The 18,022-nt window shown below is 47.6% G+C and overlaps 1 protein-coding gene across 3 annotated transcripts; it reads right to left on the bottom strand.

Moving 5' to 3' along the window:
- Positions 1-331: 331 nt before the first annotated feature.
- Positions 332-17,460, bottom strand: ZNF518B (zinc finger protein 518B). Of its 3 annotated transcripts, none has more exons than XM_025289697.3 (3): positions 17,306-17,460; positions 4,145-7,218; positions 332-573 (listed from the first exon to the last, which is right to left on the bottom strand). In XM_025289697.3, exons 2-3 carry the CDS (start codon positions 7,028-7,030, stop codon positions 559-561), a joined length of 2,901 nt encoding a protein of 966 aa, XP_025145482.3. In that variant the 5' UTR covers positions 7,031-7,218; positions 17,306-17,460; the 3' UTR covers positions 332-558. The 3 variants fall into 3 exon arrangements, 2 of the variants coding, with proteins under 2 accessions (XP_025145482.3, XP_044801573.2); XR_003110520.3 differs by having other exon boundaries at positions 2,903-7,218; XM_044945638.2 differs by lacking the exon at positions 332-573 and adding an exon at positions 8,891-9,004 and having other exon boundaries at positions 3,099-7,218; positions 17,306-17,411.
- Between the last annotated feature and the right edge of the window lie 562 nt (positions 17,461-18,022).

The following is an 18,022-nucleotide window of genomic DNA, read 5'->3' as shown; positions in this document are numbered from 1 at the left end:
CACTCCCACCCGAGCCCCACTCCTAGCTGAGGCCTCACATGGAGGGCAGGTCCCAGACACCTTCTCTGATGAGGACCACGCTATGAAAATTGCTACTGCTGCTCAACCCAGCATCTCTTGTGAGGGAGAGTCAAAGCAAACAAAAATGTCACCTGGCCTCATTTCAGGTCATGCTTGGTTAACCAGCAGTGCATCGAATTTAAAATACACCTTCATGGAATCCAAAGCACCTGTGCTGTGTAGACTGATGCTTTTGTGTAGTTCAGAAATGTATCACAGGACGGCTGTGTAATAGCCAACTCACAGAACATGTGAAATCAAAGGACGGAGAGAATTTTACAGTTGTTTTATTTAACAAAAGTTACGCCAACGTCTCTATCTATATACATAACATGTTTCAAAGTCAGAGCAGCAGACACACAGACTGTTAATGCAGGACATATAATAATGCTTACAACGTATTATGTGATGTTTTGTTTTCTGCTCAATCGGACACTGACAGATTCAAAAAATATCCCAAAGGCTGAGCAGCATCACATCTTCGTTTTCTGGAGTGGCTTACATCATTATGTCCTAAAAAAAAAAAAAAAAGAGTGATGGAACTTTGGAGGGTTAATACATTGTGTTCAGTTTAGTTCAACCAACAGCTCTTGGCCCGTAAGAGGGACTCACAAAGTGTTTTGGACTGGGGATTAAAAATTTGAGTAAAATAACCTCTGCTGCTACTGCTGCTAAGTCACTTCAGTTGTGTCCGACTCTGTGCGACCCCATAGATGGCAGCCCACCAGGCTCCCCCGTCCCTGGGATTCTCCAGGCAAGAACACTGGAGTGGGTTGCCTATTCCTTCTCCAATGCATGAAGTGAAAAGTGAAAGTGAAGTCACTCAGTCGTGTCAGACCCTTAGCATGGACTGCAGCCTACCAGGCTCCTCCAGTCCATGGGATTTTCCAGGCAAGAGTACTGGAGTGGGGTGCCATTGCCTTCTCCAAAAATAGCCTCTGGGTATGTTAAAAATTTTTTTCACTGTCATATCATAAATATAAGAAGGTCGTCTCATTCCTGATCCCCCAAAGTAAGAAAATCTACTTTAAAAAATAAGTTAATGATTTTTGTAGTAAGAACTATGAATAACATTTACTGAGTAGAGATCCTTCAAAATTAAGGTAAGAAAGTCGACAAATACTCAACAAAGCTCTGCCTCTACCTTCTCCAATTTTGTTCGTTTCATGATATTAAACTACATGTTAACACAGTATTTTCTAAGGTTCTTACATAGGGAAAACATGTTTTGCTTTCTCATTTTTTTATGACTTTCAGGAAGCCCTCTTAATTCCTTAAAAGGTACTGTCATTCTGAAAATCTCAAGAAGCCTAGCTACATATTCTACTCACAAAATTTTGCTCTGTACAAGTACATAAGCTGACTTTTAGGTAATACTTGAAAAACAGTTGATGCTGCCAAGTGTGAATTCTTCATGTTGACACTTAACACTCTGACCTGATTCAAGGTCATCTTTCCTGGAAGGTCAAGGTCTAGCCTTTCAGGAAAGATGCTACCAAGCAGTGAGGTATAGAAGGAGGAAAAAAATAAAATTACAGCCTTTTCTTCTCCCCTCAACTCTTAAGAGCCTTCTTTCATGCTAGGGGGTTGGGGCATAACAAGTCTTCTGTGGATAAAACTTAAAAATGCTCTCCTTTATGTAGTGAAGTGGTACAAATGACCCATTTCCCAAAAAGCACCAACTAGAAATGCACAAGGACTAAATACTGTACTGAAACAATACACCCATCTGTTCATGGAAATCGGACCCATCACTGTGCTTTTATTTTCTAAAAACAAGATCAGACCATTATAAAAATGTACTTCCAAAATAAATTATTTCTAGAATATAAAATGCTTTATATTTTTCCAGCCCACATAATTCCATTATAAAATAGGAAATCAGAAAATTAGCTACCACAGTCTTCATATGGTAAAAAATATATGTGTACACATGTATATACACATATTAAAAAACCCAAGTTTCAAATTTCAATAAAAAACTAACCAATAAACCAACGTAATGATTATGTATTAAACTACACACAAGCCATGTCAATTTATCCATAATGAGAACCAACTACAAAGTATTACAATCAAATGTATCAGAGCATAACCTAAGACTTCCCCACATGGAAACGGATCAGGAAGCCTTCAACTGCCAAGCCAACAAGAAGCCTGCTCATGCCCTTTTCAGACATAATCGCCCCCGGTTCTCCACGGAAGGAATACAAAAGGAGAACACATGCACCGGGGCTGCCTTGCATTTGTGCTCTGCGTTATGGCCAGCTTGGGGCTGGCTGGCATGTGAGGACTACAACCCAGGTGGAGCTGTGTGTGCCAAGCCATCCACCTGCCCATGTAGCCACGGTGGTGCAGAGGGCGGGCTGTGGAGAACAGCACCAGCCCTACCTACTGCTGGCGGAGGGGAGCTGGAGTGTTCTCGGAGCTGCTTCTCAAGTGGGGTGACCAACAGGGAAGGCCTGATTGCAGCTGAGATCAGTTAGAAATTACCATTGATGAAAACTGGGTACAGTGTTCCTGGAACTTGAATAAAGACAGTGGGGAGGCTTCCATTTTGTGGATTCCTGCCTGTTCACAGTGTTTTCATGAGGGAAAAATCTTAAGGAGTGGTCAGGTGAGTGGGGAAGCGGTCTTATTCCACAAGAGGGCCTGTTCAGAAAACCCACCAAGGGAGGGCAGAATATGACCTGGCAGGGGTGGGGGGGTGGGGAGAGGGAGGGGCAGGGTCTGACCCACTGGTGGTGGAGGAAGACAGAGCGTGCAGCACCCAGCCCTGGTTTGTGGGGAACCCAACCAAAACTTAGTCTCACTAAAGTTCCAACCTGCTTCCCAATCCTACCTCGACTTGTTTCCCCAAAGTTCATCCGAGTTCAAAAGAGCCTGTTCACTCACAGTGGACATGTATTACTCAGCCGACTTTCAGGAGAATGGTAAGGGCAAACAGGAGACAACTTTAGGTATTTTCTCTTTTTCTTCTTCCAAAAAGGCACATTCCCTCCCCCACCATCATAAATCAAGGTACTTGAAAAGCAAGCAAAAGCCTGAAAATCTTTTATTCTTCCCCTAACATCTGCTGTTGTTGCAAACTCAGGCCAACCTTTGGAATCATGCTTTAAAGGGGTCAACAAAAGCACAATTTCTCTGTGCTACAGTGAACACTCAGCAACACCACAGAGTGGGTGAGGGATTTAAAAGAATGCCACTTTCTTATAACCAAATTTAAGAAAATGAAGTAGCAAATGTATCTCCATTATGTACCAAATATTTAGGAGATGAGTTAACACAAAAAGAAAAAAAAAAGGGGGATGTGCACACCAAGATCTGGGTTTAATTCTTCAGTAGCATTTTGTTATATAAAGAGTGTGTCAAATGTTCTAAACTTGCCCCTCTGAATGGATAAGAAAAGATGTGTTATCTACTCAGAAAAAGGCTGCTGACTGAAATCTCAGATCCCACTGAAAATGTGTTCTGAGTTTCCCTTCTCCCCAAACAAATGCATATATGTGAACCTGTGCACACTCCTTCAGGGACACAGACCCTTCTGAGGTCCAGGCACCTGGCTTGGGCTCAGACACGTGGCTCTCCACATTCCCAGGAAGATCTCAAGACTGACCCGCCCTCCCATCCCTGCATACTCTATTTCCCCTACTGAGTCAGGGAGGGACACAAACCAAACCACCCAAACCAGGACCAACTGAAAGGTAGCAAAAACACCATGCTTCCGAGACCGGTTTTTCACTTATTTGCCCTTGGAAGAAAGAACATCCCAGTCTCTGGTTGCTTCTATCAAATGCCGCTGGCCGTGACTCATCCACTCTTCCTGGTCCTCGTAGAGCCGCCCACAAAACCAGCACTTAAATATACACTGCGATGAATCATCAGGCAAGGAATCCACCACCTGGTAGTTGTTTTTATGAACCTTCTTCAGTTTCATTTTCAGCATCATTTGCCTTTTGATCTGATTGGCTTCCTCCGCATTCTGGTAGGTCAGTCGGACATGGTGCCGCCTCATGCCCAACTGACACCTAGTCCTCTCCGACAACACCACCTTGAGGACGTTGCCTTTGTACTTGTTTATTACCTTCATCACATTGGACACCTCCGGTGAGTCAACGTCTGGATGGTTTAACACGATAACGGGCTGGTTCCGACGGGGACATTTGATCAACTGGTCTGGTTTAGCTGCGATCAGTCGAAGCTGTCTTGCAACCTGAAAAATGGAAGGATCCCTGAAACAGCGGCTGGGGTCAGTCTGCATTTTGCTTTTCTTCTTGGATGAGCTGATTTGTCTGGGTTTATTTTTACTGATGGGAAGACTTCTGGGAAACAGTTTTGCTTGCTTGCTCATCTCACTGCTTCCTTGTGGGCCATGCATGGATCCAGGTTTTTTGGGCACAGTGCTACAATGGGCACTCTCTTTTCGTGATTTAGGCCGAAAAGACAGATCGTGATTTGGGGACATATCTATGGGCCCACTTTCACTCATCAGAAACTGTACGTCTGGGTCTGTCCGTTTCATTGGGCAGAGCGGAATGGGCTTTATTAACTGCGTCTCAGTGCACGGGATGTTGACAGGTGCTTCGCAGGTTGCCTCTATGATGTGGGAATCCTCAGAGGAATTAAAAACCCTCAACACGGCCCCCTTGGGGATCAACACTGGAGTAGCCACGTGTGGCTTCTTGGTCACTCTGCTTTCAGTTTTCCCACTGTTGCCTTCGACAAGCTGTGGATACGCCTGCTGGTGTGCGAGCTGTCCACTAACGCCACCGGCATCCTGAGGTCTGGGGAGTGTGCCCGTGGAATAGCCAGTGCTGGTGAAGGATACGTTAATTTCCTGGATGCCTTCAGGTGTGGCTTTTGAAGTGACCTTAGATGCCTTCCCTACAGAATGTCGGTGGGCGCTATTAGCAGCCAGAGATGAAGGCTTCCCACAGGATTCGATTAACTGGGCTATCTTTCTGCGCAAGAGTTCAATTGACTTTATTTTGGACGTTGAACTATTCCACTTGACGCCCTCAGGGACGTTTTCAGATCCGGAGCTCAGAGAAAAGACAGAGGAGATGACTGGGCCATCGAAGGAGTCATTAGTCTTGTCGGGATTCTTTAATTCCAGAGGTTTATCCCCGGACTGTTGGGCTCTGACTCTGTCTTCTCCCATTATGTTGATGTGTAAATACTCACTTCTGTGTTGAGAGGAAACCTGGCCTGCGTTTGAAACTGCCTTGTACTCCTGTGTCTGGTTGTCTTGCAGCTTCCTGGGAGGGGTGACCGTTTTTGCAGGAAGGCTGATCTCATTACTAGAGCCCAAGTCGTTCTGACATAGGGGCAGTGAGTCCTTTTCTCCAGAGAAGGAAATGGTTGCAGGCGGTGCAGAGACAGGAAATAACTGCTGTGGGTCACTGGGTAAGTTTCTTCTGTCTTCAGTAAAAGAAAGGGCAGCTTTATATGGAAAAGAGTTTGATGAGGTTCCAAGACTACGTAAGACACCGTTTTTCACTAGAGATAATGGAGAATGGCCTTTGAAGGCAAAGGAAGGCAGAGCAGCTCTATGGGGATACGTGTAACCTTTTTTCTGCAAACTCTCAACTCTCCCTGGGTTGAGCAGGGATTCTCCGCTGCTGTGCCTGCCAGAATTTGGCATGAAAAAATCGTAAGACCTCATCCACTTTACATTTTTAAGTGGCTTCTGAACTGACGACTGTAGACTACCGATGCCTGCAAGTTTTCCGACAGTCCCTTCGATCGCGAGGGACTGCGTGAGCTCTGTGGCAGCCATTTTTTCCTGCTCGCTTGCACCTCTCTCTTTAGACCCACGTTCGGAACTACCACCATCACCTCCACTGGCATCAAGGCTGTTGGTTTCTTCCAGGGGAAACAGTTTGAGCAGGAGCTGCTGCGTTCCGTTGACAACCTTCACGTCCATCAGCTGGGCTAGACAGTTGGCGGGGACGACGAGTTCGGCTGGTGCCACCACCGTTAACGGCATCCCCGGCTGCACGGGCTCTTTAGAGGGGGACAAGACCTCCACCTCCACACTTTTGTTCTCCAGCAGGTTGACCTCAGTGGGCTCTGACAGGGCCCCTTTGTGTGGGATGCACACCACGTCTTTCTGGTAGTCTTTGGATTCAGGTAACAACGTGATGCTGTGCGTCCTGTCTTTACTTGCGTGGGGGGAGAAGCTTGAGAGCTGATCTGACAACTTATTTTGAAATGCAGTCCTGGAAGTTTTTGGAAGCTCTGGGTTTTGCTTGGAGGCGCTGATCCTCTTTGGCTCCAGCCTGGCGACGGCTTTGGGCGGCCGTTTGGCCCCCGCCTTCTCGTGGACTCGCCTCCTGTGTTTGACGATGTAGTCATTTCTGATGGCACCATAGTCACAGAACTCACACCGATAAGGGAACACGCCTGTGTGCTTCACCAGGTGTCTCTGAAACTCCCCTTTCGTGTAGGAAATGCAGCCGCAGTGAGAACAGACAAACTTAATCTCTTCGTGCTGAAGTGTGTGCTTTTTGTACTGCAGAGGGTCCTTTGTGGAAAAGCGACATTTGTCACAGTAGTATTTGCCTGGCTTGAAGTTCCTTACCTTAAACTTGTGATTGACAGAACTTGAGATGGCTTCAGGTTTATTTCCTACTTGAGTAGCATTGCGACTGTTATTCACAAAGTGGAAATGGGGAGAGGCTGCGCCAAGGCTGCATTTGAAGCAAACGTATTTGTCCTCCTTCTGGCTTTGTCCAGTATCCTTTTTCAGATCCTGAAGTGGGACCTCATGCACATTCTTGCACTTTACACATGTAGCAATGGTCATGGCAGCAGACTCTGCCTCAGAGCCTTGATACAGAAGAGTCTGAGTGTCCGGTCTGTCTGGTCGAGTCCCTCGATGAGCATTAGGCTGTTTGGGTGACATGGTCAAGGCATTGTGTCCGTCACCCACTGGTGTGCTATAGAGTTGCTGTCCAATGTCCTTCATCTCTTCATTTGCATCTCTAAAAAGCCTGCTGAAATCCAGAAAGATTCCATATGATAAAATCCTCAGGAAGCATCCTTGACACGCTTTGTGGCAGGGCACCTAGGAGCACACTTAATTATCTCTCTTCATAAAGCAGGTTAGGGTCCTCAAACGTGACTGCTTCCAATTCTCTGATATTCCAGGCAACACTAAGGGGAAAATAAAGAAATCATAAAGCATGATTAATGCATGAACTTAAGGTTTAGCTTAGCTAACATGTTTCCAGACTTACCCTCTACTTCAATGACCTTGGGAATTTTATGTTAAATCTTCACTTATTATCTTGGTGCACATGTTGATAGTAACACAGTACAAAGAAGTGAAGTCAAAGTCGCTCAGTTGTGTCCAACTCTTTGCAACCCTATACAGTCCATGGGATTCTCCAGGCCAGAATACTTGAGAGGGTAGCCGTTCCCTTCTCCAGGGCATCTTCCCAACCCAGGGATGGAACCCAGGTCTCCCTCTTTGTAGGCGGATTCTTTACCAGCTAAGCCACCAGGGAAGCCCTGGTATACATAGTACATAGTACAACAGAACTGGCAAATAACAAATCTCAACCAAAAGTCATCTACCCTCTAAAAGTCATCACTTTAGCAGGGTAATAATCATGGCAGTCACTTAGGATGGCCTTTGCTGAGTGAGTTACTTTTAAGTGTCATTGAGAGCATCTAGCAATTTCACAAGTGTAATTTTGTTTTTTGTTTTTTTTAATTTTATTTTATTTTTAAACTTTACATAATTGTATTAGTTTGGCCAAATACAAGTGTAATTTTGTATCAACCTCCCTAATACCTTCTGTCACTTTAGCTTCTAAACATGCACAAGTGGTAGAGCCAGGACACCGGCTCTGGGGTCCGCTGGTTTCTATGTACATCGAATCACGAGCATGAATTCCAGCTCTCTCTTGTGCACCCCATTTGCTTGCACAAGTGCTAGGAAGCCAACAACATCCTGAAAACAGAAGGCCTACAAATACCCACTTCACATCTTACTGAGCATCTATCAGGTGCCAGGCACTGCTCCAGCTCCTATAGGGCAGTGATGAGAAATAAATTCGTCCCTCCCCTCATGAGAGTGCAGAGAGAAGAGACAACAAGTGTATCTTTATCCGGCAGAAGGTGGCCAGTGATTGGGGAAAACAAACCATAAAACTAGGCAAAGGGGACAGGGCATAAGTATCGGATGAGGTTGAGGGCTGGGGTGTGGAGGTGTGGACAGTCAGGAGAGGCCTGAGGATAAGCTGACATCGGAGCAGAGACCTTGGGCAGCCTGGGCAGAGGGTGCTTCAGGCAGAGGGAGGGTGAAGGTCTATAGGAAGTGGGCCTGGAGCACCTGAGCGACAGCAAGGAGGCTGGGGGTCAGTGAACAAGAAAGGGGGTGCTGGGCGGGGGGGCGGGAGATCTGGTCAGGGGAAGGGGAGATGGGTCCAGGAAAGACCGACAGTGCGGTATCGTGAAGACGTGGCTTCTCCTACATGGCCTGACCTTTATTCCACCCACTGCCTCCAGTTGCTGCAGGGACCCGGGTCCGGGAGGGTGAAATGAAGGCAGCAGAGAGACGGGGAGAGGGAGGCGGCCAGGACTGCACTCTTGTCGTCTGGAGCCAGTAACACAATGCGGTGATTCTCACATAAAAATAGTTATCTTTCAACACATTCTTTTTTCAGCATACACAGAACTAGCAGTGAAGCAAAAACCATTTTAGTTTGGGATCTGTGGAAAGCCTTCCTTTCATTACCTTAAAAAAAAAAACAAAACACTTTCAACCTTTCTCACTTCAGTTTTTTTTTTTTTCTAATCTGGCAATCAGAATTACACTTACCCAGCTTCCTCCACAGAGCTGCATGAGGACTAAAGTGCGAAAGAATACAAGACAATGCGTATGTACTTTTCAAGCGCTTCCCCAAGTGTCAAGAGTCACACAAAGCCTCAGTGTCTGTTTAGATGGGCAGAAACAAGAATGGGAATTAGCCTTTTCCTTCTGACACCCTGCTCACAAGCCAAGGGCCACACAAAGTAAGTCTGAAAGGCTGAAGTCATACATGTTTGATCATCGAAGAATGCTACCATCAGCCGCATGTTCAGTTGGCATTTCCATCCTGCTAAAACAGAGGAAGCAACGGCTGTGGGCAGAGCCTATGAAAACCACTGGTCCGAGGAGTGCAGAGGCTGAAAAGGGGATCTGATCCAGTGGTTCCTGAATCTGGAGGAGCCACAGAATCACAGCGAACACAGATCCTTCTGGGCTTCACCCCAAAGCTCACGAATCTAAATCTCAGTGGGAGAGAGATGAGGAAGCAGTGCCCATGGTCACTCATGTAATTCTGATGAAAAGGCACTATCAGAAATCACTGGCTGAGACTTCCAGCAACACTTCAATCTTTTAACCCATCTTCGCCAGCTGTTCATGCAGTTGATGCTCTAATAACTGCCCAAACTCCTTCCATCTTCGGGCAGTTTCACTGTCCACAATTTACCCTTCAATAAAACTGAAACCAGCATCCCTGTAACTTTCTTAGATCCTGACTTTGGAGCTACAAACCACTGAATCCCTGATATACCATTCATTTATCTGCCCCTTCCCTCTCTTGTCCCGTCTCAATTCTGTTTACAAGATGTGCATACCAGCCTCATAATCTTGAGTGAGCAAGAGAGAGAGGAAGGACAGCAGGAAAAGGAAGAGGAGAGATAAGAAAGGAAAGAGAGGGAGGGAGGGAAAAGGAGGGGATGGGGGAGAAAGTAACTTGCTTGCCTGGTACAATCTGCTTACCAACTCTTTAAAAAACAAAAAAAGCAGTTTTGCCATTTCCTCTCCAAATCCTTTTGAAAGGTGGAAGTGTCATTCCTCCTGGACTGGAGACTTGGACTGGGTGATAAAGACCTTAGCAAAAAGTGGGGAACACCTTAATGGCAGAAAGTCTAGAGAACTAACCACAGCTACTCAGTGCCTCGGCAGTGCAGGGGCCTCCTGGAGGTGCTTCTGCAAGGCCATGCCAGCAGCTATTTTGAATAAGGAATCCACAGAAGCGAGCACCAATACGAACCATGAGCTGTGATTAGAAAATATAGTTTAATGGGGGAGTCAAGGTGCTAGGCCATGACCCAATGATGTCACCTGCTTCAAAGTACTTCTTGGCTTCTAAGACAGTCTCAAAGCTACGCAGTTTCTACTTTGATACTTCTCTCCATTCAGGTGACAAAAGATGTCCAGCTTCTTCAAAACAAAATTCTCTTTGACCATCATAACATGTGCCGCTAGTCATGGTGAAAAAGATCTCAATGTAGCATCCCACGACAGAGGTAAATGGATGCAGTGGAAGAACGAGATGGCTCTGGAGTTGGCATTTACACTTGGACACTCCTGAGGCTGCGCCAAGCACACCTGAGTAACAGGTTCCCAGAACCTTGCTCCCTCCATGCCCCCTTCTCTACCTGGTTCACACTCAGGTACGGCCACCTGTGAACCTGGGCCCTTTGGCAGATTACTGCCCATTGAACTGATGACCAAGGATTACACAAAACACTGCAGATGTAAGGGTCATGTGTGGGCCAGATGCTGAGAGGCCGCTAACCAATTATGAGTAACATCAGTCTCAGGGATCACCTACCTTCCAAACTCACGGTATCCTTTATAACATCTCTCTGCATTGGATCTCCTAGGACTAGAGACATACTTTTTTAAAGTTTATTTAGGAAGGCTCTCAAAAACACAGAAGATACTTAGTACTATTAACTTTGGACATGATAAGTAAAAGTTAATATTCAGTTGCCCGTTTTTAAATGGTGAAAAGTGTGCTTTTTAATGCACATTTACCTCCAGCATCAGAGAAAGATGACTTCCATGAACAAAGAGGCGGCACACAACGTGTGACAAATGCGCTTCCTCTAGACCGAGTTTTGCCTTTTCCTGGGAAAAAGCCTAGCAGCAGCACCCATCACCGCCAGGTTTTCCTTCTGACTTTGAGCTCACTTGACCTGGTGACTTAAAAATTTATTTGGGGGACAGGTGGAGAAAAATGTTAAGTTTGTTAGAAACCAGTCCAGTGACATTGAGGGTATAAAAATCATGAAGGGTGTGTAAGTTTTTATTAAAAAGGAAGCATCTGACTCCTAAATACTGGAAATGTAAAGTGTCAATAGAAGAACAAAAAGCAGGAAAACAAGGTTTAAGGCAGCAGATTCTGGAATCAGATCATAGGGTTTCCAAGCCTATCCCATCGCTTTCCAGGCCTGACCTGAAGCGAACTGTCCAACTGTGCAACTGTAAAATGGACCGTAGCAGTACCTACTAAAATAATCATTGGAAGGACTGATGCTGAAGCTGAAACTCCAATACTTTGGCCACATGGTGTCAAGAGCCAACTCATTAGAAACGGCCCTGATGCCGGGAAAGATTGAAGGCGGGAGAAGGGGTCGACCGAGGATGAGATGGTTGGATGGCATCACCTACTCAATGGACAGGAGTTTGAGCAACTCTGGGAGCTGGTGAAGGACAGGGGAAGCCTGCCGTGCCGCACAGTCCATGGGGCCGCCAAGAGTCGGACATGACTGAGCGACTGAACAACTACTACTGTATCTCGCGAGGACTGAATGTGACAGTGTGACTATAAGCACTCAGGTTCCAAGTCACTCACTCACAACTGCTACAAATATGATTTTCCCTGTTTTAATGAAGAAAATAGAAGAAGAAATGATGCCTATCACATAAACAGTCCAAGGGGCTAAAACACATGCTTCTTTGCTACCTGGCTTCTTCTGGAGTACACAGTGAATCTCATTTTATGATTTTAATTATAGTTGCCAGGTTGTACTGTCTAAAAGAGAATTCACCTCTGGGGTCAAGCCATCCACCTTGCCTTAGTGGCAAACAGGCCAAAAGGTGCTTATAGTTGCCAAGAAAAAGATGCTTTATCTGCAAGAGTGCTCACTACAATTTAGGTTTCCATATAATCCAGTGTACTGACTGACTTTTTCCTCTTCAAGCTCAGCTGAATTGTGCATTACCCCTATAGCAAATGAATGTGTTTCCACACTCGATGTTAATGTGCAAAATTAAAAAAAAAAAAAAAAAAGATGCTAGGCAATTAAATCTTATGTATGCTACATGGATTATCACATACATCTTATGTTCATGAGATACCCACCAAACTCTGTAAATTTTAGCTGGCTGACTGCATCCTTTCTTGGACAGAGAAGCAAAGAGAAAGTTCTTCAAAGACAGGAATCCTTTCATTTTGTCTACTGAGCCATAGAGAGCACAGGCTACTCTAACGTGTCTCAATAACCAAAAATTTAAAACATTCTACCCCTAAGTGACCATTAGCATGTAAATGAGTGATACCTGATCAGGGTAACAGTCCAACATTAGGTGTGTAAACTGCCAACACCTCCCCAGTAAGTCAGCATTCAAGGAGAAACAATTGCCTCACTCACCAAGAAGTTTTTCAGACAAAGCATCAGAATTAAAATGAATGGTAAATAGATCTACACAATGGCAAACATTAATGAAGTATTTTCTTTTTGCTCATCTACTTTCACTTGAAATGACTGAACTGATAGCCATCTTGATGGCAAAAAAGGCTTCTAAATGTTGCTGACAAATGTACAACTCTGGGATCTTAAATTTCCTTCTGAATCCAAGTGTATCACTTGGGGCACACATAATGAGGCAAGAAGGTTGGGCAAGAGAGCCTGTGTTCCAACTCCTCAGCTTTCCAGGTGAAAAGAAAGGGCACTAGAGTGGAAAGAGCAATCTCCGTGGGTTACCAGGAGCAAGCTTCAAAACCTAGGTTTTGACTTGGAGCTCTGTCATTCTGGACTCATTAACCTCTCTTGGCCTGAGTTTCCTCACTTGTAAAATGGGAGTAATACCCTAACTGACATGACTGACATGAGGAAATGGTGTATACAGCTAGCAGGTAGCCTTATGTTTGGGAAACTACATGTTTTGTCAAGAAATAAGCCAACGTATTTCTGGTTAAGAAAGACTCCTTCAAGTGTAGAGGATTCCAGCCATCACAGAGGAGCAGATTCTTAGTTTAACAAATAAGCCTAATGCAATAAAGGTCTCTGGCTGGAGGCAAGGCTCTTCTCCCCCACTCACCAGTCCACAAAGGGAGTTCCCTAGGGACAGACTTGACACTGCAGAGCACGTGAACTGAGACAGCATCAGAGAACAAAAGAAGTTATTATTTGTGAACAACAGTTTTGAGAGATAACATTTCTAAACAAAGAATATGACTAGTGTCAAAACTTAGGGTTCTATACACAGGAACAAAAAACAACTTAAGAGGCAACTGTGCTCTTTTTAGCATTTTAAGAAAGGTAGCTTCCCTTGTGGCTCAGCTGGTCAAGAATCTGCAATGCAGGAGACCTGAGTTCAATCCCTGGGTTGGGAAGATCCCCTGGAGAAGGGAAAGGCTACCCACTCCAGTATTCTGGCCTGAAGAGTTCCATGGACTGTGTTGTCCATGGGGTCGCCAAGAGTCGGACATGACTGAGCGACTTCACTTTCAAACACGAGGCAATACTACTTACTAAGCGCTCCTAGTGACTTCAGGTCTCTAAAGGTGGTAAAAAGGAAGGACAAATACATTTTTGTACTTCCCTCCATTTTTTTGCCTTCAAGTCAAAGTTTTGTAGAAGAAATGAAGAGTTAAATAAAAAAGTATAATTAAACAAAGAAAAATTGCCTCCCGCTGATTCTTAACCTTGGCTGCATCAGGGCAGTCAACCTGTCAGAGTATGTCTGGGATGCTACACGTCTTTAACGGGGTCTCGATGATGTTTGGTCACTCTTCTACATAGCAAATTGACCTGGGGAGCTTTAAAAACAATGATGCCTGGGCCCCCCTCTGTGTGTGGGGGGGAAGGCTCAGAGTGTTTTAAAAGCTTGCCAGGTGGTTCTAACATGCAGTCAAGGTTGAGAACCCTCACTGGACATTACAGGTGCAGCAGACCAAGTGTTGTATCAACACTCCTGTGCCTTTCACATACCAACTCATCCCTGGGCACCTGGAGGTGAGGCAAGGCCACTGGCTTAACTGTAACGACACTTGCAGGCAGGGAGCAGGTAGACTCTGGTAGACCCTTGCTTATTAGACTTTTGACTTTGGAAACATCATCACTGATGCTCTCTGTGGAGTGTATAATGACAGTAACCCCTTTGCAGACTCTCGGAAACTGAAACCTGCCTGGCACAGCGTGAGCACAACAGGCCTGAGTCAGGGCTGCTTACCGGACCCCTGCCCAGCCTGCTGTCTTTAAGAAAGTGTGGATGAGGGATGCAGCGAAGTAAACAGGTGCTTTCAGGGAGGTGGTAAATGCCACACTAGTGATCTGATGCAGACGCTCAGTGGCTGGCTGTATTACGAAGGCTGGGCACTGCAGCCCAAGTCAGGCAGAAGCGGGGGGTGGGGTATGGAGGCAGATTCATACATTACCTCCATTACTCCTCAAAGTGCTCCCTCCAGTTACCTGCTTCTTGTAAGTTCCGGAGAAATTGGCTTTTCCCAGGTCACAGAGTTGGTCAGCTGGCGTCTAACCTAAATTCTTTCTGCTACCCTGCTGAGGGAGGCTGGGAACAGCAGTCACAGTTGGGCACCATTCTTATTTCCTGCCTGGAGCCATCGAGCAGCTGAGTGAGTCAAAAGCATGGCAAGTCCCATGGCTTCTTCCCTCTCTTCTCAGGCACCAAGTCCCCTCTGGTCTCAACCTCAGGCTCTGACACAGGCCTCTACACTCAGAACCCTGGGAGGCAGCGAGGCACCATACAAAGGTCCTGCAACAGAAGCCAGACACTGGGGTTTAAGTCCTGGGTCATTGTAGCCTTGGTTTCTCCATGTCCTTCTTGCTTGTAGAGAAAAACGGGGCAGAGCCCCCAAAGCACTTCTCCAGCAAGGGAGCTCAAAATAAAAGGGAAAAAGGCTTCCCAGGACTCAGGTGGAAGAATGACTCAGATTGCACTTCTCCGGGGCTGGGCTCGGGCACAAGGCTCCCAATTCTTCCCAGGTCATTCTGATGCCTCCCCACTCCCCACCCTAGGATGAGAATGTATGGATCGGATGGTCTCCAGCCACTTCATCCCCAGGATGCATTCTAGAGACTGCAGTTGCCTGAGTCTGAATACGTGAACAAAGAAAATGACGTCTGTGCCAGGCTGCTTGGGAACAATCGAGACCGAGAAAGCTTCACTGGTGGGGACCCTGTTTACCACAGGATTGGTCACACAAGGCACTCATGTGTATTGGCTGAATGAGTCGTTGAATGAAAAAAATGTCAGCCTTCCTGGCGACAATAACAACGTTCTTTGTTCTTCTTTCTCATAAACTGGCCCAGATCCCCTTACTTTCAAGTGAATAGATCGGTAGACCTCAGTAGACCTATGTGTATTTTTAAATCGCTATTACTGGACTTTTAAAAATCTACATTAGTTTTGCATAACACATGAAGGAGGAGGCCCAATAAATAATGACCTCCTTTGTTTCCAAGAAGCACCTTGCAATAAATGTTTAGCAGCACCAACAAAGCTAAATATGTACAAAAGTATTATTTTTCAAGGCTATTATTAGATCCAAGATTAAAAAATAAAAAGCTTTTTAAAATGCATCCTAGGTTAGGGATAACATTGATACAATTTAAAAAGTCAAACATTTGTATTCTACCTAAACAGACTATATTGGGATACTGGTTTTTAAACCACCATTTGCTGGGCCAGTATCTCCAGCTGAGAATGCATCAGGGATTGGAATGAACTTTGCATACCTGACTCAGAGATAAACAGATTCCTATCCTCTCTGCTCCTCTTCCATAGGAAAGGGCTGCCTGTTCCTGGAGACCAAGGTTTTGTCTCACTCTTGGTGGCTTCAATTCTAAGCTTAAGGGGTAATGTTTCAGGGATCTAACACAACAGTTTAGCCGTGTAGATGTCTGTTTTTAAACAGAACACAGTGCTTAGTATTTCACTTTTCATTTTCCTATCTTAGATTAATAAACTGTTCACTATCCCAGTTTTTAAAACTCAAGGGTATTTTCATGGGATACACTGAATAACCAAAGTATACAGAGGAACTTAAGTGTTTTCTTTCATTCTCTCCTTTGGCTTTTTTCCCTTTCCGATTCGGGCATTTTCGTTCTTTTGCACCCTGCACGGTCTCTGGCTTTAAACTGCCTAAAGACCCCCCAAAGGCAATAAGATACAAAAGTAGCTGGAATTGGGGTGAGGTCCCCCAAAGAGTAACGTCAGCATTTATAGAAGGAGACCAACCGTCATCTACCGTCCCCTTACGCCCCTCTCCAGCACAAAGGCCCTCCATGGTCAAGCCCTTCCCTGGGCACGTGCCGCCCAAACTCCCAAGGAAAAACAATGCCAAGTCGGGTTTTCCAGTTTATTGTTGGCACGCGCACACCGACGGTTCGCGTTATCCAGGGCGAGTCCACATCGCGCAGCGCGGCTACGGGGAAGAGCAGGCGCTGGGGCGCAGAGGGGTAACACCGCGCCCCCTTCCGGTGGGGGGGAGCGGCGCGCGCGGGGGCGTCCTTCTGGCCACGGAGACCGAACCACGTCAACGCGGACCTCCGAGGCCCGCAGGAGGCTTTAAAAATGGCCTTCCTGACGACACTTCCTGCTCGGAGCCGACCGGTAGGAGCTCTCCCAGGAGAGATGCAACATTTAAAACGCTGGGGGGCGGGCGGAGGAGGCCGGCCCGGCGTCCCGCAAGCCCGGACGCTGTCGCCGCCGCAGTCGAGGGTCGCGACCCGGCGCTTTCGGGGGCGAGCGTGCCGGGTCGCAGCGGCACAAAGGCGGGCGAGCGCTGGGGCGCCGGGCGCGCAGATCCACCGCCACCCCCGGGGGTCCGCGATCCCTGGCTCCGCGCCCCCTTCCCCCCAATCCAAACCCCGCGCTCCTCCTCCCACACCCGGTCCGGCCAGGCGGGGGACCCCTCCCCCCTTTCCCGTCCAGGCCGCCGCCCCCTCCTCCTCCTCCTCCGCGCCCAACCCAAGCCCCCGGCCGCCTCGCGTCTGCCCCGGGGCCTCCGGCCATAGACCCCCGGCCGGGCGGCCCCGGGCACGCGGGGGCCAAGCCCCCGCACCTCCCGGCCCCGGCAGCCCGCGCCCGGCACGGCCTCGTCCAGACCCTGCAATCCGCTCGGCCCCCCGGCCCCTCTCCGCACCCTTGGGCCCGCCCCACGCATGCGGGACCCGGCACCCTCGCCTCTCCACCGGCTCAGTCACTCACCGGGCCGGCTGGTTTGGGTCCCGCGGAGAGGGGGAGGGTGTCTACACCGCCAGCGCCAGGCCGCCGTTGCCGCCGCGCCCGCTGTAGGTCCCTACTCGGGGGGCGGAGCCCGGCGACGCCGCGCGTGCGCAGTGCGGCGCGGAGGCCCGGCCTGAGCGCGCTCGGCGCCCGAGGTCCCTAAGGCTGCGCCCTTCCCCGCCGGCTCACAGATCCCCGCGGAGCATCCCCGGGGCTCCTCATCTCAGCGTTCGTCTTGAGAACATCTACATCCGCTGCGGTGCGGTATCACACTGGGCCCTGGGAGCCGCCCGCCCCCGCCAAAGGACACCCGGTCGCGCTTCTACATCGTTGGCCCAAGCCTAGCGGTCGTGGGCCCAGAGGAAGAAGGCCTTTGCTCCCTGCCCTCGTGGAGCTTCAAGTCCAGGAGCAGCAAAGGAGCTCCCGTCTTCAGCCTTCCAAATTCTCTCTCTCTGTGTCTTTCTTGAAAGCCGCCATGAAGAAACTAGCCTTGGAAGACCCAGGTTCGAATCCTGACTCGCGAAACTTCTTTGCATCCTCGCCGCGGGACCTTGGGCGAAGAAGTCCCTGGACCTCTCGGAGTCTCAGTATTTTCTTTTCCAAAGATGGGGAACATAAGACCTGAAACCCAGTTTCAGTTCAGTCACTCAGTCGTGTCCAACTCTTTGCGACCCCATGGACTGCAGCAAGCCAGGCCTC

The sequence above is a fragment of the Bubalus bubalis genome, chromosome 7 (genome assembly GCF_019923935.1).
Source record: "Bubalus bubalis isolate 160015118507 breed Murrah chromosome 7, NDDB_SH_1, whole genome shotgun sequence".
Lineage (NCBI taxonomy): Eukaryota > Metazoa > Chordata > Mammalia > Artiodactyla > Bovidae > Bubalus > Bubalus bubalis.
The sequence above is the reverse complement of the archived record's forward strand: the minus strand, read 5'-3'. Positions and strand labels throughout refer to the sequence as shown.

Excerpts from the sequence above, each read along its gene's own strand:
- ZNF518B (XM_044945638.2), bottom strand. The coding sequence starts at position 7,030 with ATGAAGGACATTGGACAGCAACTCTATAGCACACCAGTGGGTGACGGA.